This window comes from Plecotus auritus (genome assembly GCF_963455305.1).
Source record: "Plecotus auritus genome assembly, chromosome: 3".
Lineage (NCBI taxonomy): Eukaryota > Metazoa > Chordata > Mammalia > Chiroptera > Vespertilionidae > Plecotus > Plecotus auritus.
The window spans coordinates 221,526,463-221,545,885 of NC_137772.1; the positions used below are offsets into that span (position 1 = coordinate 221,526,463).

Consider the following 19,423-nt stretch of genomic DNA (forward strand, 5'->3'; position numbering starts at 1 on the left):
TGCCTGTGTGTGCGTGCGCCTGTGTGAGTGTGTGTGTGCGCGTGCGCCTGTGTGAGTGTGCCTGTGTGTGTGTGCGCGTGCGCCTGTGTGTGTGTGCATCTGTGTGAGTGTGTGTGTGCGTGCACCTGTGTGAGTGTGCCTGTGTGAGTGTGTGTGTACGCGTGCGCCTGTGTGAGTGTGCCTGTGTGTGTGTGTGCGCGTGCGCCTGTGTGTGTGTGCGTGCACCTGTGTGAGTGTGCCTGTGTGAGTGTGTGTGTGGGTGCACCTGTGTGAGTGTGCCTGTGTGAGTGTGTGTGTGGGTGCACCTGTGTGAGTGTGCCTGTGTGAGTGTGTGTGTGCGTGCACCTGTGTGAGTGTGCCTGTGTGAGTGTGTGTGTGCGTGCACCTGTGTGAGTGTGCCTGTGTGAGTGTGTGTGCGCGTGCGCACGCTGAGCAGAGGAGTGAGGGTGGGAGGAGGAACACAGAGGAGTTGCTGGGCCAGAACAGAAGAACCCTTAGCCTGTATATTTAGCTCACCGAGGTATATAAACAGAAACCTGGAGCCGACTCAACGCTCCCCCCGAAGTGTGAGTCACCAGTGCTGCTGCAGCTAAAGTTAGGCTCCAATCACAGCTCCCTCGCCCCTGTCTTCCCCACTTCATTCCCTGCCCCGACTGCCTCCTTCTCTTTCCCCTCTCCTTGCCTACCTTTCTCCCCAAATCTCCCTCCTTTTGGGTGCTCTAAGCTCGTTCCCTGGTCAGCCGTCCCCTCCCTATTCTTGTCCCCTTGACTTTTCCTGTCTTCCTTCTTCTGTCTCTCTTTCCCCTCCTCCTCTCTAACATGTTAATGTCCTCCCCGCTTCCTGAGAGCATCTGAAAAAGGGCACATTTGCGCTTGTCTTTGTGTTGGTGTGGACTCAATAATAACAACCTGCTGTGTGTACTTGAGGGGAGTGTGAATATATTTGTGTGAGTTTGTGTCTTGGTGTGAGGGTGTATTTAATAAAAATGGTATCTGTTTGGGTGTACGTGGAGGGTGTCTGGTGTTTGTGAGTCCGTGTGAATGTGCCAGTTTGTGTGTCTGTGTGTGTGCACACCTGGGAGTGGGAGTGTCACATGTATTTCTTCTTCGGGGCGGGCAGCCCTGTGCCCCAGAAGTGCAAGCTCTGGGTTAGCCTGCGCAGCGTCCCTCCCCAGGTCCCCATGGAGGCTGGTGGTGCAGGGGGCTCCCTAGAGACTGGGATCAGGTGGCCACAGGCTCCAGGCTTTTTAGAGAGGGGACCCAGGCTTGGCTTTTGGGCTCTGCCACTTCCTGCTGTGTGACCTTGGCCCAGTCTCCTGCCTTCTCTGGTCCTTGCTTCTGCATCTGCCAGCGGAATGTGTTGCTGCTGCTCACCTCACGAGGCTGGGGGACTGGCGCAAGGGAACGCATGGGTGTGGAGGTGCGGGTAGATGACGGTGAGGACAGGCTGGTCACTGGGACCCCAGAGGCCTCTCTGTCAGGTGTGTGCTTCTCTGCCTCAGTGGGTTGGCATAGACTGCTTCCTGAACTGTGTATTTGTAATTTATACCGATGTTCAAACAGAACTGGAGGCTGGATACACCCCACTGGAAGTGCTCCCCCATCTTTAGCCACTGCCACCTTCGAGGCATACCTATTTAAAACATATACCTTTATTAATTTCAGAGAGGAAAGGAGAGGGAGAGATAGAAACTTCAATGATGAGAGAGAATCATCGACTGGCTACCTCCTGTACGCCCCCCACTGGGGATCGAGCCTGCAATCTGGGCATGTGCCCTGACCGGGAATTGAACTGTGACCTCCGGGTTCATAGGTTGATGCTCAACCACTGAGCCACACTGGCTGGGCTCGAGGCATATCTTAACAGCCCCTCTTTCCATGAAGCCTCCCCAGATGTCTCCTGAAGGGGTGCACCTGCCCCCTCCTCCCTCCCTGCGGAGGCCTCTCTAACACCCCACTGTGGCCTGTGTCCCTGCCCCGACAAAGGGATTCCTGGAAAGGTCTTCCAGGAGGCAATGCATGTGCCCTGGGGATGGTGTAAGAGAATGAGAGACGAGAGATGGACGGCAGAGGCTGTGGGGGTGGGGGGACAGCTTGAGGCTCAGGTTCTGGTCACCAGGAAGGAGAAATGTCTGGGCCCTCAGCTGGGTAGCTGGGCCCAGATGTCAGGGCCATTTCCTTCAGAGACCAGGGAGCCTGCTGAGAAAGCACCAGTCTTCCCGCCTGAGGGTGCGTGTCCGCTGATGACAGCACCGCCCCCCCCCCCCCCAGTCCATTCTGTGAACAGCAGCCAGGGTGGTCTTTTAGGATTTGAGTCAGCTCATGCCCCTGACAACCTCACTGAAAAAGCCCTCACCATCCTCTCTCCACCTCTCGCTCCTGCTTTATTTATTTATAGGAAGAGAGAGAGAGAGAGAGAGAGGCAATCGATAGGTTGCCTCCTGTACCCCGATTGGGGATGAAAACTGGCAACTGGCAACCTGGGTATGTGCCCTGACTGGGGATCCAACTGGTGACTCTCGCTGTACGGGACGACCCTCAACCGACTGGGCCACACAGGCGGGTAACTGCTGCTTTGTTTTCTCCTGTAGGCTGGTGTCAGCGGACACACTACATAGTGCCCGTGTTTGCTGTATGTAGTGTTCGGATTCACTACAATATAAGCTGCACAAGGACTTCCTGTTGTTCACTGCTCTACCCCAGGGCCGGGGGCTGTGCAGGCACAGAGCTCAGAGAGGAGCTGCTACAGAAACAGCTGCCCGCCACTCCCTCCTGTGAGCCTCCATCCATCCACCCATCCATCCATCCATCCATCCATCCATCCATCCACCCACCCACCCACCCACCCATCCACCCATCCATCCACCCATCCATCCATCCATCCATCCATCCATCCATCCATCCATCCATCCAGCAAACCGGCAGCACCCCCTGTGCCCAGCTCCGCCCTCCTTTGCAGGGTTCCCCATCTGGTGGGGCAGGCCGAGAGGGAGGCCATCGGGACAGGAGGGCGTGTGGACGAGGGACCCCTGACTTGGCCGGGTGTGATTCCAGAGGAGGAGATGTCTGAGCTGGGCTTGAGGATGGGAAGACTGTCTAGGGCAGGGGTCCTCAAACTTTTTAAACAGGGGGCCAGTTCACTGTCCCTGAGACCGTTGGAGGGCCGGACTATAGTTTAAAAAAAAACTATGAACCAATTCCTATGCGCACTGCGGGCCCGGGACGAGTCGGCTGCTAAGCAGGATAGGCAGCGGCACCCGGCGGGCCGGATAAATGTCCTCGGCGGGCCGCATGTGGCCCGCGGGCCGTAGTTTGAGGACACCTGATCTAGGGGGTGACATTTGATGACAGCCTTTTCCACCCCACCCGAGGCCATGGCCACGCAGAGGGCAGGCTGGGGATCACGCTCCAAACGCAGAGTCGGGCAGGCACGGAGCTGGCCTCAGGGCTGGCGCTCTGGCTCCGTGACCCTTCCCAGGGGCCATTCCAGTCTAACAAAGATCAAAGCCATCACAGACAGGACTGCGGCCCGATGGCGGGATTCCAGGCACGCTGGGAGGCTGAGGAGCTGCCCACCCTGCCTCTGGCAAAGCTCTCTCAAATGCCCATCCTGAACGACTGTGGGGCGAAGGGTCGTAGGGCAGGGGTCAAGGCCAGCCTGGGCCAGCCTCTCCAGCGCAGGGCCCTGATGCCACCCGCACACCCCACTCATCTCTCCTTGATGGTGACATTGAGGGTGGCTCCCTGGATGCCTGACCGCCGGGCACCGGGGCGCCAGCCTTTGCCTGGCAGAGGATAAAAGGAAGAGTTGCCTGCTCCATTATCCTTTCTCCAGCCGCAGAGAAAAGGGCGCGAGAGACTTCCACACGCACAGGGCATGACAGGAGCGTGAGGCAGCCAGAGGGAGCCCGACACGCGAGCTGGGGGGACCGCGAGGTGGGGACGCAGCAGGGTGGAGGAACAAAGATGGAGAGAGAGAGCAGAAGACAGGAACAGCCTAGGAGGAAGGGAGACAGGCAAGAGGAACAGGAGAGAGGGGCAAGAGAGCCACAGAGAGACGGGCAGAGAGAAGAAAGCGGAGGGCAGAGGGCGCCTCTCAGCCGTGTCCATTTCTCTTCTTCCCTCCCTTCTTGCCCCCTCCCGCTCCATTGCGCCTGAACTTCTCTCCCTTTACCTCTCTCTTCCCATGCCCTTCTGTATCTCACGTTTCCCATCTCTCTGATTCCCACCTCTCCCTCCCGGTGCTGGTCTCTCCTCCCATCAGGCCTCCCGCCTTCCCAGGCTTGGGAGTTCCCGGAGCCCGACTGGGAGGAGCCTGGGGGAGAAGCAGGCGCCACCATCCACCCAGGCGAGGTTAGAGACCTGTGTCTTTCCTGCTCCCCTCCCTCCTTAAGTTTCCCAGTCCTGTCCCTCTGCCTCCTAAACATCCCTCAAATCCATCCCGACCAGTCCCTACCATCAGCAGTGCAGCCCAGGCTAGTTCAGGCCTCCAGGCAGCATGCTGTCCTCTGCAGTTGTCTCTCAGGCTGCACCCAGTAGGGCCTCTTCAGCAGACCTGACCTTGGCCTTGAAAGCCACATGGGACTTCCTGTTGTTCCCGCAACAAGCCTTGCTCCGTCACACCCCCCGGCCTTTGCCTGCTGTGGCCTCTCCTGCGATGACCTTCCTTCAGCGGTCTGTCAGGAGAGGTGTCATGGGCCCACGGCCCTCCGAGCCTTCACTCGGTCAGTGTGTGTGAAGCCTTCCTTGCCTGGCCCCTGCCTGGGGCTCTCACTTCTCTTCCGCTGGGCTTAACTAGGTTGTCTAAACATGGCTGTGTCCCAGCTGGACTGAGTTCCCTTCATCTCTGTGTATTCAACGCCTGGCACATAGTAGGTGGTCCACGTGTGTCACTGAGTGACCACCTAGGGTGACTGTTGGCATGTCATATCACCTCTCCTGACCTCAATTTCCTCATCAGTAAAAGGGACCTGGAAATGACTGCTTGGAGCCCTGACATTAAGAAATACACTCAGGCCCGGCCAGTGTGGCTCAGTGGTTGAGCATCAACTTATGAACCAGGAGGTTGTGATTCCATAACCTGTCAGGGCACATGCCCAAGTTGTGGGCTTGATCCCCAGTAGGGGGCGTGCAGGAGGCAGCCAACCAATGATTCTCATCGCTGACGTTTCTATTTCTCTTCCTCTCCCTTCCTTTCTGAAATCAGTAAAAAATACATTAAAAAAAGAGAAATGCACTCCGCAAATACTTAGTGCCTGCTGCATACCAGGCTGTGCACGCTGCATGTTGTGAGGCACAGAGGAGGCGATGTGCCAACTGTCAAGCGCCAGTTTCTGTCTGGGTGGGCGTCCGGGCAGTTCCCCCGCCGGTCGGTCCCCTCGCTGGCGTTCACGCTGGAATAAACCTGCTGCCGCTCCATGCCACCCTGGCCACTGGCAGACTGCTGGCCACCTAGCAGCCCTGTCCAGATGCACCCAGACTGGATGGTCTAACCTCCATCTAAGGAAGCTTCTAGGCCATCAACTGCCTCTTTTGGCTGAGAATCTGGGCCTCCCACCTGGCAGGAACCTGGGGGTCCTGAGATCTGTCCCTTCTCCCTCTGTCCATCTCCAGTTTCCTTTCCTGGTCTCTCTCTCTCTCTCTCTCTCTCTCTCTCTCTCTCTCTCTCTCTCTCCCTCTCTTTCTTTCTCTCTCTCTGGCATAGAATTCTGTTTCTCCCCTCATTAGCTGTGTGACCCTGGACAATTTACTTAATTTCTCTGGATTCTGGCTCTTCCATCTGTGAAATGAGCTTCATGCTACCTCTCACCCAGGACTCTGCCAGGGTTAAGTGGGCTAATGGAGTAATAGGGCACCTGGCAGGGGGGAGGGGTGCTCCCTGCTGCCCCCCCACTCTCCTGCCTGGCCGGATTCCTGTCACCACGGGCACTCTGGAGGAATGACAATGTCCCCAGAGGCCCCTCTGGTTCTGCCCTTTGCTTCTGCCTGCTTAATCCAGTTGGGGGATGGACTGGCTGACTTGCCCAGTATCTGGCCCGCCCTCCCTCTGATCGGACTCTAGATCCCTCCCTGCTTCACCCACAGTCAGCACTTTTGTACCTTTCCATCTGGTAATGTACCCCCGCTCTGGCACATGCCTGATACCTGGTGGAAGCTTAATGAAAGCTTTTGGAATGCTGGAGTTCTTTTTCTGCCATCCATTTTCTCCTCTCCTTACTTCCTATCTCGATGGGCTGCTCCCAGGGCCTCGCTCTTAGGCATCCAGGGTGCTGCTTGGGGCTGAGAGTAGTCCTTCTCCATGCCTTGGGGGAACATGCTCTTCCGGGTAGGGGTGGCCCATGTGACGGTATCTCGGGCCAGGCCCCTCCTTCCTCTAGTAGTGGGGGCCACTCTGCCGGTTTGAAATCCTGGAAATAATGACTCTTAGAGTTTTGAATCTTAAAACCCAGAATTCTACTTAAGAGCACAGATTCTGAAGCTAGGCCCCCTGAATTCAAATCCCAGCTCTGCCATTTATTAGCTGTGTGACTTTGAGCAGCTTACCTAACTTCTCTGTGCCAATGGCTCCTCATCTGGAAAAGAGATTTACAAGATTGTGAAAACAATTAAATGTGTTAATATTTGTCAAGGGCTTAGACCAGGGCCTGGTGCAGATAAACACCTTGTAAGTGTTTGAGAAAGAAATCAGTGTGGGTTTTGAGGGTGCTGAAATTTTTGTCTCTGTGATCTTAGGGTCTTCAGGCCTAAGAGGGACCCCCATCTCATGTCTTGGGGCAGGAATCCTGCCCCAGCTTTCATTAGTCCCAGCCTGCTTATCCTTCTTGACACTACAATTGCTAGAAAGTTCTCCAGACTGAGGTGGGCCTGGGCTGCTGAAGTAGTGAGTGAGGGCCTGCCTGGTTGGGCCTTGTCTCTGGGGGAGGGGATCAGGAGCCTGGCTCAGGGGCCAGGTGGGTGCAGTAGGGGATTCCAGGACAGGGCCCATCGCCCACCTCCTGGCAGGCCCCTGCTCCCAGGGCATGACGGAGCCTAATGAGTGTGTGTGGTGGCTGCAGCCTTCTGCAAATACCAGGCACAATATAAATAGCAATAATGAATAAATGAAGCTCCTGCAGCCAGCAAGGGCCTTGGGGAGGGACTGCTGCAGCCTTGCTTCTTGCTGAGACCTCGAGTTGCATCCCACCCCCCTGCGAGTGTGAGGATCATCTCTCACCCCACTTCTCTCATGACCTTTAACCTGTCTGTACCCTCCATGTCCACAGAGCCCACTCCTGCCTGAGGGGCGTGGTGGGCATAAGAGTGAAGTAGTAGACAATGAAGGCTTTAATTGAAGCATAAAGCATTTAGGTTGGACACGTAGCAGGACTTTCTGCCAGTGCGGATGCTCGAAGAAGGCTGGGGAGGGGATGTTAGTCCTGCAGGGACAGAGAAGGGACTAGGATCATGGAGGGGGGTGGATTTCTCCTTAAATAATAATAATAATAAAAAGAACGCTGAGTGATCAGAGATGCCCAGAGAACAAAGGAGCTGCCCCAATAAGTAGTGAGAGCTGCGTCACCCCAGGTATGTAAGCAGGGGCTGGGTGGCCACTTGGGGAGGCTGTAGCTGGAAGGATCCTGTCCCGACAATTCACCGTCTGGTGGCTTCTCCAAGTCTTGTCCAGCCTTTTGAACTTTATGAAAATGTTGCCTGAGGAGAGTGGAGAGAGAGCAATGGTTTCCATCTTCTCTCTGCCCCGCTGCCAGGATGCTTTCATGCGCCCAGGCCTGGGCATCTAGCAGGGCACTCAGCAGGTCAGGATATGGAGTGCCACCCATGTCACCTTATTCCTACTTCCATGCCTTTGCTTATGTCCTTTCTCCCCCCTCCCGCCCCTCTCTTATCTCAACCCTACACCAGCCTTCAAGGCACAGTGCAGGCCTCTGGCCTGTGATGAGGTCTTCCCTGAAGACTCCGGGTCTGAAGCCCACTCTGATTGGAACAAACCCGTCCCACCTGTGGACGCCTTCTGGCCTGCTCAGTCCACACCTGTGGGATACCTCCTAGCCTCCAGCATGCTTACAGGACCTTGCACTGTGGGCTGGTGACAAACGTTTGCCTGCTCTCCCTGGACAGATTATGAAAGGTAGGACAGGATACATTTTTGTTGAGCACCTACTATGTGCCAGGCTTGGTGCTAAGCATTTTTTTAGACTGGCTTCATTCTGCAAAGTGTGAGCTTTATCTTCATTGCACAGATGAGAAACTGGAGGCTCAGAGACCTTAAGGGGCCGGCCCAAGGCATTCAGTTGGGAATCGGGAGAGATGGGATCAAATCCCAGTGTACCTTCCTCCCAAACTCGGCCCATCTGCCTGACCAAGGGGCCCCAGAGCAGGCCTCAGCACCGCCTGCGCCCATCACCCCCCCCTCCGCCTCCAGCCCAGTTCCTGCCTCTGCTGTACACTCTCCAAGGAGATGAGATGAAGCAGGGGTGGGGTGAGGAGGGGGATGGCTGGGCTGAGGTCCCTGGTCTCTCAGGCTCCTGTGGTCCAGACTGCCTGCCCAGGGAAGGGGTGAGGCTGGGGACTTCGCAGTTGGAGTAAAAGGCATCTGTTCCACTTGGGAGCCCTCTTGGAAGCCTTCTTGGAGGAGGTGGTCTTCCAGCCAAGCCTTGAAGGTTGAGAAGAAACATGAGTGTGGGTGAGAAGTGGGGAGGCTGCGTGGGCCTGGAGAAACCATTGGAGTCGAGTTAGCCCGGCTCCACCATGTAAAAGCCGGTGGCTTTGGGCGGGCAGCCCCTTACCAGAGCACTGGGGGGCCCCACCCCTGGCATTTCACAGCATCTCCATGAGAATCCAGAGTGTAAGGTGGCCAACAGGCACCTTAGACATGGGGTAGTCGGTAATGGGGCCCCTTCCCTTTTTACACATGATGCAGCCCCCTTGCTGAGGGGGTAGCACACTCTCCAGGCACGACCCTGAATTTTAAGGGGGTGGCCACAAGCTGGGGGCTTCTTGCCCTCCAGAGAAGGTGGGGGCTCACCGGCCGCCGGCAGTCTGTCTGTCGTGTCCGCGCCTCCCCCTCCAGCGTCCCGCGCCTGCAGCTTTCCCCGAAGACATTTGGTGTCAGTATAAGGACGGCTTTGCCTCGCACGCGGCGCGGCTGGGTCTCGCCGCCGCCGCACGTCCCCGCACCGCCGGGCGCTCCGCTCCTCCGCAGCCCCCGCCGCGCAGCCCCCACGCCTCAAGCCCGCGGCCGGAGGCACGAGCCCATCCAGGCTGGGGACCGGCCCCTGCCCGTGCCCCCGCCCCGCCCCGCCCGCCGCTGCGCGGGTCGCTCCGGGCACTTGCCTGCCGCTCAGCCCCGCAGCGCCCCCGTCCCCGGCCCGGCGCACCCGCCCGCCGCCCGCCGCGCGCTCCAACTCCGCTCCGTCCGCGGCTGGTCCGCCAGCGCCGCCGGCTCCTCGCGCCATGGCCGGCGCCCCCGGGCCCGCCACCCACCGCCCGTCGCCCCTGGCGCCCCGGGGGCGCAGCTGATCCTGAATTGACGCGGGGCGAGCGGCAGGGCTGGAGGTCCCCCTGGATTCCAGGCTTGGGGGGACCGCATCGCCCCCGCGTCTCCAACCTGGACCACCCCCCGCCGCCCCACCAAGTCCATGCCCGGTAGGTGGGGGTGGGGGTGGGGGAGAGGGGAAAAAGGGAGGGCGCAGATCCCGAGGCCAATTTCTTGGCGCGTCGGTTCTTTCTCGATGGAGACGTTTATTTGTTTCTGGGGACGGGTACCCCCGCCCGCGCGTGCCCATCAGGCCGCCCCCGAGCCGTGCCTTTGAGGCAGGTGCCTGGGGAGGAAGGACCGGAAACTTTGACCGGTCCCCTCTCCAAGGCCATGAAAGTTCTCTCCGTGCCAAGGCTGAAGCCCGCTGAGCAGCGCTGCAGAAATTTATTCAACAAGTCAGGACGCCGGCGGGGCCCAGGCTGTCTGTCTGTCCCGCTGCCCCGCGCCGCTGCGGCTCTGCGGCCAGTTGGACCTGGCTGGGCCGGCGTCCAGGGGCCGAGCTGGAGCGCTGGGGAAGGAAGAGCGGCGGCCGGGATTGAATGGGGGAATCCCGGGCAACGGGCAACGTTTAACTTTCCCGAGGCCCAGGCGGTGCGACCCTTCCCTGGTCAGCACCAGGGGGTGCCCAAGGCCTGGCTGCATGAAGCCAGGCCCCCGTCAAAGCCGAGACTTTAGGGGGTAAAAGAATCCTCAGCAGGTTGGGGTGGTTATATAATGAGTGTTTATGATGATTGGGTTTTAATTGTCTACTGGGTGGTATGTAGGGGGCCTTTGGGGGGGGGCAAGAAGCCTTGGCCCAGGGGTGAGAAGGCCTGGGGGTGCTCATGCTGCCTGGAGGAGGGGGCTCCGGGATGGGCCCCTGCCGAGGCACCAGTCATTGCTCTGCTGTGTCTTTCTCCCTCTCAGGGTCCCCGGGGTGCCTGCACTGTGGATGAGACTGGCTGTGGGGAGACCCCTGAGCTATATATATATATATATATATATATGTATATATATTCTGATTCTGGGAGTCTGTGTTCTGGGCCAGGTGTGTGTGTGTGCGTGTGTGTGTGTGTGTGTGTGTGTGTGTGACAGAGAGAGAGCGAGAGAGCGAGAGAGAGCGTGCATGCTTGCGTCTGTGCCGGGGTGGTGTGATGGGGTCTGACACGCCATGTGAGGAGTGTCCTAGGGGCCGGAGTGGTCAGGGTGGCTGAGCAGGGAGCCAGCCTGTCCTGTCTCTAACACTGGGGGATTCACCGGCAGGCACTGGTGTGCAGGGCAGAGGCTGTGAAGATAGGGGTGAGGGTCCATGGCTCCGCCTGGGGGAAGGTCTGGGGCTGCAGTCCTCAGGCCCTGCCCACCCTACACGCTGGGCCACCGCTTGGGTCAGTGTCTTCCCTCAGCTCCGTGGGCTGGCTGTGGACACCCTCGTCCACCCTACAAGACAAACTTTCCGTTCAGCCTCCGGGAAGGTGCTGGGATGGGGATGGAGGGGAGTCTAGAGCCCCCCCTGTCCCCTTCCCACCTCCACCATCCACTCGGAGTCAGAGGGAGGGGATGCTAGTGGGTGGCAGGGCAGGGCGACCTGAGTGGGGACAGTTCTGGGGCTGCAGTGGGGGGAGGGAGGAAAAGGGGAGATCACATGGGATGGTGGGAATGGGGCTGAACGAGCACCACACACAAACCACTGCGGGGCCTGGGCACCAGCCACCTGAGCTCCCTTCCTGGCGGCTCAGAGCTGCCCAGGCTTGCCCTGGGGACCATGATGGCCAGCTGGTGGGAGGGACTCTGCACCCTTCTCCTCATGCCCCTTTCCAGCTGCCTCTGAGAGGGCATCTCCTAGACCTACCAGGGGGCCCCAAGCAGCAGTTTCCCTGTCCCTGCTCCCCAACTCCCCTTGACCTTGATGGGGTGGTAGAGGCTGAGGTTGCTGGGAGCACCCCTCCTCTCCCACCTTCTGCCACTGGCTCCAGACGGCCTGTCCCTCGTGAGCCTACAGCCCAGCTGGAGGCAGTTTCAGCGACCAGTGTGACTGCAGCCTCTCTGTGGTTCTGAACCCAGATCCACACCCCGAACCTCCAGCTCCCCTCCGCTAGTCCCCCTCCAGTGCCATCTCCTCTACCCTCACCCTGAGCCCCAAGTGGGGCTCTCCTGGGCCTCAGCCCTCCTAGGCACCACTCTGTCCCTCCCCCCGCCCTGGAGGAACTGCACCCCCCACAACAGCTTCCAGCGCTGTCCAAGGTAAGAAACAGGCTCTCAGGGGCTCCTTGATCCCTCTGTCTCTCCCTCAGCTGCCTTGTTCTCTGAGCGCCCACCCTCCACCCCAGATGCTCAAACACTACATCTGGGAAGAGGGGATGCTAGGCTGCGTGCAGGCTCCAGGGAGACCCCCCAGGCTGCAGGGTCCTCCCTCTGCCTCCATCACCCCTCCTTTTCCTTTCTCATCCTCCTTCCCAGCCTCCACTCCCTTCTGACCCCTTCCCTCCCTCCTGTTTTTGTTGTATTTTTTTTTCCTGCGGAATGTTTTCTTCCCACACATTCACAGGATGAGCTCTTGCCTTGTGCCCTCAACCCTTGTGCCCCCAGGAGTCCTGGGCTGGGCTGAGGGGTCAGAGACAGCCCAGGGAGCTGTGGGTGTGTGATCTGGGGGCGCGTGGCCTGTGGGCACATGCTCTGGGTTCTATGGACTGTGGGTCTCTGTGAATGTGTGAGCATGCAAGGTCTGGGGACCTTAAGGTCCAGGGTCCGTGGGTCTGCAGGTCTGTGGGTGTCTGCGAATCTGTGGAGGGTGGTTTCATGGGTCTGTGGGTCCATAGGTCTGTGGGCCTGTGGATGCTGATGTTCAGGAAGATGTGGGCTGAGTCCCCCCTCACCCCCGTCCCCCTTCATGGCTGCCAGTGTAAGGGAGAAAACAAATCTGATTTCTCAATTTCTGTGTCTCTCTTTCTCTCTTGTATTTATTAAGCACCTACTATGTGCCAAGCCCTGTTCTGATCACTGGTGGGCATTACAGTGAACAGAAGGGAACAGACAAAATCTGCCTCTTGGAGCTTCTGTGCCCCTGGGAGGGGCCTGGGGCCACCCCTGTGCTGGTGCCATGTGGGCACAGGGCCTGGGTTCCTCTTGTACTCTCCGAGGGGAGACCTAGGCTGTGTTTGACACATGGGGGTGCAGACCATGGAAGGCTGTGAAAGCACAAGGTGTTTGGCCGCCCTTGAGCAGGAGAGGATGAACAGGATCCCCAGGGTGGAGGCCCCAGTCTTTTGGGGCTGGAGGTCGGCGCGGGCCTGGCCCTGCCTCACAAACCTTCCGCCTTCATCTCGGAGGCCCTACCTCTGCCAGCATCCCCTTCCCCGGCACTCTGGCCGGGGCTCTCGCTCATGATGCGTTATGAGAAGAGCATCAGGGTTTTCCCTCTCCTCACCACTGACCACTGGCCTTGATGGGCAGTGAGGGCCACATGCCACTCTCAGGTGGTCCAGGGACTTAGGCCTCCTCCCTGGATCACTCAGCCCTTGTCCTGGCCGGAGAGGCACGAGCAAGTCCATGATGGCGAGCACGACCCAGAGGGCCAGGGCACTTAGCATCGCGGAGCATCCGCTTCTTGTAAAATTGGGACAGTCCCTTCTACCTTAGAGGATTTTCGTAAGGCCTGCAGATGTCTCTACAGTGCCCAGCATGGGCCTGGTGCGCCGAAACGGCTTTTCTTTCACGAAGGTACTTTCCAAATCTCTTTTCTAGCTTGCTATCCTTTTTGTGAGATAGAGAAACAGGTTTGCATTTTATTCAAGAGCAAACAAAGCTTGATGAGACTATATGATGCAGTGAGGGCGGAGCTGGGACTCGAACCTGGGCCCCGGGACTCCAGACCCAGTGCTCTTTCTGCTAGGACACCCTTCCTCCCGTCAGGGACCATGCTCACCCTGATTTGTGGCTGAAGTCAGACCCAAGGCCCTAATTACTGCAGAGTGAGTAAAAACTGATCAGCAGAGTCACCTGCTGGGAAGTGTTCAAACACTCTGGTGGAGATTCAAACAGTCGCTCTTGCTGGCACTTGTCATAAGGCTGAGAGCTGACAAACAAATGACAGCGCCTAGTGACAGACACATGGCCAGGGAGCCATGTGTTCAGAGCCCCACAGGCACCCAGCACTTGCTCAAGGGCATCCGACTTCCACAGCCTTCCACGATCCGCACCCCCATGTGTCAAACGCAGCCGGGTTCTTGGGTCCGAGCCCTGGGTGGTGGGCCGCAGCTTCCTGTCCATGGCCTGCCCTTTAACTGGTGACCTGGGTTTGGGGCTCCCAGATCCGAAGCCCAGCTCTTTTTCCAAGTACCTCTTGACCTTGGGAAAAGTTCTAACCTCTCTGTGCCTCAGTCTCCTCATCTATAAAGCGGAGGGAGTAAAATCGCTTCTTCACTGGGTTGTTACGAGGTGCCTGGCCCATAGTAAGTGTTGGACTGAGTGTTGTCTACAGCTCTTGTCTACAGCTCTTGTTGACCATCCGAGGAGGGGCTGCTAACCCACCTCACTGAACACTGAAACGCTGGGAGGGCTCGCTGTTGCTTGCGGTGACAGGACCAACGTGGCTGCAGTGCGTGGGCAGGCTCAGCTGGCCAGGCCAGAGCAGGTCTTGTGTCAGGTCACGCACTTAGGGGCCAAACTGCAGGCGTTCGTCTGTACTCTAGAGGAGCCTTGTCTTTGCTACAGTTCCTCTGAAGAAGATCTGAGGGGACCAGTGGACCACATGCCCCACAGGGGCGGCAGTCTGACCGGGTTGCCAGCCAGGCTATGGGGCTCCGAGGCTGCATCAAGAGAGGGCCCCCTGCAGAACCAGGCAGGTCATTTTTCTGCTCTGCTCTGGGCTCCTTGGTGCAAACCTGGCCCAGCCTTTGTGGAGGAAAATAGGCAAAGGAGAATGTGACCGGGGATGGGGTCCCCAGGAGCAGACGGTCTGGGAATTGTCACCCAAGGAATGGATGAGGAAGCTGGTGACAAGGGGCCTGTGCGGAGGAGGCTGGGGGCGGGCGGGCTGTCGTCAAGCATCTGCAGTGCTGTCATGTGGAAGAGGGAGCAGACAGCGGATTCCAGGGGCTCTGGGACGGCAGCTGGAAGGTTCCAGGAGGCAGTTCCTGCAGCCTCACAAAGACTTTTCTACAGGCCCCAGATGCAGCCTCTGCACCGGCGTGTGTGTGAGTGAGTGAGGTGTGTGCATCTGTGTGAGTAGGTGTTATGTATGTGTCTGTGTGTGTGTGATGGTGTCAGTGTGAGAGTGTGTATCTGTGTGTGAGTGTATATCTGATTGTGTATGATAGTGTGTGAGATGTGTGTCTGTGTGTAAGAGAGCATACGTATGTCTGTGTGATAGTGTGCGTCTGTGTGTTGTATGTGTGACTGTGTGCTGACAGATCAGGCCACTTTGGGGTCCTTCTTTTCAGAGATTCCCCGTGTGAAGGTCAGGAGCGCAGGAGAGTCTGACAGCAGACACTGTGTTCTGGGCTCCTGCACTCCAGGATTCTGGAATTCCATGGCTGATGGCGCCAGCACGCAGGGCAGCCGCCATGGGCTCACTGTGGCTGGCCCAGGGTCTGGTGTGTGGCCAGGGCTTCCTGGGTGTAACCCCGGTTCACCCTCACGGCAGCCCTGCTCCAGAGCAGTTGTCCCCCTCAGTGTATAGCCAGGGCCACCGAGGACCCTGCCAGGCTGAGTGGTGTGTCAGGTGGATTGGTGTCAGCTGGGCCCCCAGCACAGGTCTTGGCTTCCGGCACCCAGGCTCTGGAACACCACACTATAGAGTCTAAGCTTATTGTAGTTCATATCTGGGGCCTCTGAGGTTCTGGATGATTCTAAGATATTATGGTTTTCAGAGTCCTGGATTCTCATGTTCTCAGAATGAATTTGTTGCTTGTTTTTCTAGCTGTGACATTAGCTGATGTGTGGTTGTTGACAAAGGAATAAGCAAGTTGCCTGCCTGTGTGTGCCTGTGAACACACACACACACACACACACACACACACACACACACACACATGGTCTGGGGTGACCAGGCCAGGCCTCAGGTCTTTCTCCACCAAGACCCCAAGCTGTGCAGGCTCAGGCCTCCCTACACCTCATTCCAAGGCCTTCATAGTACCAGCTGGAGGATTCCAGGAGGCTCCCCACAGATGCTGGGACACTTGGAGGGTCTCTCTGCCCACACTGGGGGTCTTAGCTGGACGAGCAGCTATAACTTCACTGCCTGATGACGCAGCTGGGAGGAAAGACCTGGTTTCAGGGCACCTGTCCCTGTCCCAGAGTGGTGCCTGCAGTGGTTCAGAGCTTGGGCTCAGGAGTGACCTGAGCTGGGAACCAGACTCTGTCCTGCACCACATGGGTGACTTTGGGCACTGATGGACTTCCCTGGGCCCCAGTCTCCTTCCCCGTAAGTAGGAATAGCCATGGCCTGTACATCATGGGGCTGTGTGGGAATCGACATAGACGATGCAGAGAAAGCCCTTTGCCCATTGCCTGGCACAGTCAGACATAGAGCCTCCATGGTGCTGTGATGATGGTGGTGATGGTAATGGAAGTGATGGTGGTGGTGATAGTGGTGATGGAGGTGATGGAGGTGATGGAGGTGGTGATGGTGGTGATAGAGGTGATGGTGATGATAGTGGTGGTGATGGAGGTGATGGTGATGGAGGTAATGGTAGTGGTGGTGATAGTGGTGATGGTGGTGATAGAGGTGATGGTGATGGAAGTAATGTGGTGGTGGTGATGGTGTTGATGGAGGTGATGGTGATGGAAGTAATGGTGGTGGTGGTGATAGCGGTGATGGAGGCGATGGTGATGGCGATGGTGTTGATGGAGGTGATGGTGATGGAGATGATGGTGGTGATGGTAATGGAAGTGATGGTGGTGGTGATAGTGGTGATGGAGGTGATGGAGGTGATGGAGGTGGTGATGGTGGTGATAGAGGTGATGGTGATGATAGTGGTGGTGATGGAGGTGATGGTGATGGAGGTAATGGTAGTGGTGGTGATAGTGGTGATGGTGGTGATAGAGGTGATGGTGATGGAAGTAATGTGGTGGTGGTGATGGTGTTGATGGAGGTGATGGTGATGGAAGTAATGGTGGTGGTGGTGATAGCGGTGATGGAGGCGATGGTGATGGCGATGGTGTTGATGGAGGTGATGGTGATGGAGATGATGGTGGTGATGGTGATAGTGGTAATGGAGATGATGGTAATAGTGGTGGTGATGGTGATGGTAGTGATGGTGATGGTGATTGTGATGATGGTGGTAGAGATGGTAGTGATGGCAGAGAGAGGGCTGGGGTGGCAGCCCCTGGGGGTGACTTAGCTGGCTCCATGCATGCTTGGACATCCACCTTCATGGGTCCTAGAGAGCCTTCCCATCCACATCATGTATTCACAGGGGCCCGTGAGGCTGGCAGGAAGGGAGCTGAGCTTTACAGAGAGGACAGCTGAGATTCCAAGAGGCTGATGGAGTCAGGGGTGGGTGTATGCCCCAGACACAGTTGGGTGCTGCTCTGCCCAGCCCCTGCTGATGGCGCCAGCCCAGTCACCACACCACTGCCTGGTGGGCCCTCCCTGGAGCGTCCAGAGGAAGGATGCTGGCATGTGGAGGCAGCTGTGACTCTGGGGCCAGATGGACCTTAGTTTGAATCTACCAGTGCTGCCACTTAGCGCAAGTCCTCTCCACTCTGTGAGGCTCCATCTGCCCACAGGATGGTGCCCAGGTGGGCCCAGCTGCCAATCCCCAAAAGCTTCCAGCCATAGGCACCTGGGCAGCTGGGGACAGGTGCTGGGCTATAGGCACAGGGCAAAGGGAATTGGGAATAGGGTGGTCACTGGGGAACAGTTCAGAGGGTGGAGGCTGAGTGGTCACTGGGGAACAGGTCAGAGGGTGGAGGAGGGTGGTCACTGGGGAACAGGTCAGAGGGTGGAGGAGGGTGGTCACTGGGGAACAGGTCAGAGGGTGGAGGAGGGTGGTCACTGGGGAACAGGTCAGAGGGTGGAGGAGAGTGTCACTGGGGAACAGGTCAGAGGGTGGAGGAGGGGTGGTCACTGGGGAACAGGTCAGAGGGTGGAGGAGGGGTGGTCACTGGGGTGTGTGCTGGGGGTGGTCTTGGCAGTCGTGGTCAGGAGTAGCCCCACAGTGAGAGGTGAGAGACAAAGGACAACAACCCATTGTGACAGCTTCAAACAGGGAGTGTGGAGAGGGGGTGATCACACGTGACCCCAGAGGCCAGGGCAGCTCTCTCCACCTGTGTGGGTGCAGAAGGGTTTTGGCGGTACTGGGTGGGGTGGCCTTGGGCCAATGCAAGGCCTGGCTCCTCTGGCCTCTACAGTTTACCTCAAATTCACTCCCTTCTCACCTCCACCAGCATCCCAGCCTAGGCCAGCCCATTTCTCCAGCCTCCTGCGGCCCTCCCTGCTCCACCCCTGCCCCTCCACCCACCTCCCTCCTACCCTCAGAGGGATGGCTTAAAGGCACAGACCGCAGCACACCCCTCCTTACATAAACTCCTCCATGGCTTCCTGCTGCCCTCGGACTAAAACACAAGCTTCTTCTATGGCCTCACTCCGGGCCCTGCCGGACTCTCCACTCTCACCCCCTGCCTGCCCCAGGCTCAGCCACCCCGGCCTCATTTCTGTTCCTTAAATGCACCGAGGTTACTCCAGCTCCCCAGACTTTGCATATACGATTCCTTCTACCCAGAGCGTCTTTCCACAGATCCCCCATTATGATGCCTTATGGTTCTTGTTTTTTTTTTTTTTTTTAATTAAATATGTTTTTATTGATTTCAGAGAGAGGAAAGGAAAGGGAGAGAGATATAGAAACTCAGTGATGAGGGAGAATCATTGATCGGCTGCCTCCTGCACGCCCCCTATTGGGAATCGAGCCTGCAACCCAAGGATGTGCTCTGATGAGGAATCATGGGTTGGCGCTCAACCATTGAGCTACACCGGCGAGGCGTCTGATTCCTGTTTTTATCTTAAATGTCTCTTTTTTTAGAGAGGACAAGGTGGTTTCTCCCCACTTCCACCTTTCTCTCTTGTTCATTTATTTCCCAGCATTTTTTATTACTTTAGTCAACAAATATTTATTGAGCACCTAGTATGTTCCAGGCATCCACAGTGAACAAAACAGACCACAGTCCCTGCTAGTCTTACAGCCCTCTTTCAGATGAGGAGACAGACACTAAATCATAAAGATGGAAATACATAAATGAGCCGCTATGGTTGGTAGTGATAAGAGCTATGGAAATCCAGGGGGAGAGATTAATTGACTTGTGTCTTTTTCCCTTGCTGGAGTGTTGGCATGGTGAATGGGGGCTGGTGCCAAGTCTGGCTCATTCACCAGCATAGTCCCAGAGCCTGCACAGCGCCTGCACGTAGTAGGTGCTCAGGAAATATTGTTGGACAAATGAATGAATCTCCAGGGCCTGGGAGAACAGGGCATGGGAGACGAAGGAGCGAGCGCTCCAGGGAGAGGCCCGGAGGAGGCAGCCAGCGCTCCAGCACCTGAGGAGGTGCCGTCTGGCTGGAGTGAGGGACCTGTGGACTCCAAGGCTGGCACAGTGTGGGCAGACCTGGAGCCACCCCAGGGAGGAAGTGTTCAGCCCAGGGGTTGACACGTGGCGGGCCGAGGTGCCTGGGAGCTTATGTAAGGCCTGTGGTTGTTTTTCTGGAACCAAGAGCAAAGCCTTAAGCTTGAGAGGAAACTGCCTCCCTGACCAACCGGGCGAAGTGACAGGCGGTGCCAACTCCCGCCTGTTGTCCCTGGGAGCCAGGGACATGTCCAAATGCATCAGCTCCGGGCAGATCAGCAGACAGCTCCGCGGCCACGGGTGGCAGCCGGGTGGGTGCAAGGCATTTGGGCCTCATCTCCATCTCCCACTGCC

General features: G+C 57.6%; 1 protein-coding gene across 3 annotated transcripts in view; it reads left to right on the forward strand.

The window, feature by feature from the left end:
* Nucleotides 1–9,271: 9,271 nt before the first annotated feature.
* CACNA1I (calcium voltage-gated channel subunit alpha1 I) overlaps nt 9,272–19,423 on the forward strand; it is a 99,059-nt gene continuing 88,907 nt past the window's right edge. For all 3 annotated transcript variants that reach the window (XM_080661737.1, XM_080661738.1, XM_080661739.1), the window contains exon 1: nt 9,272–9,642. In XM_080661737.1, coding sequence (XP_080517863.1) covers nt 9,636–9,642 — 7 coding nt within the window. In that variant the 5' untranslated portion in view covers nt 9,272–9,635. The remainder of the gene's footprint in view (nt 9,643–19,423) is intronic.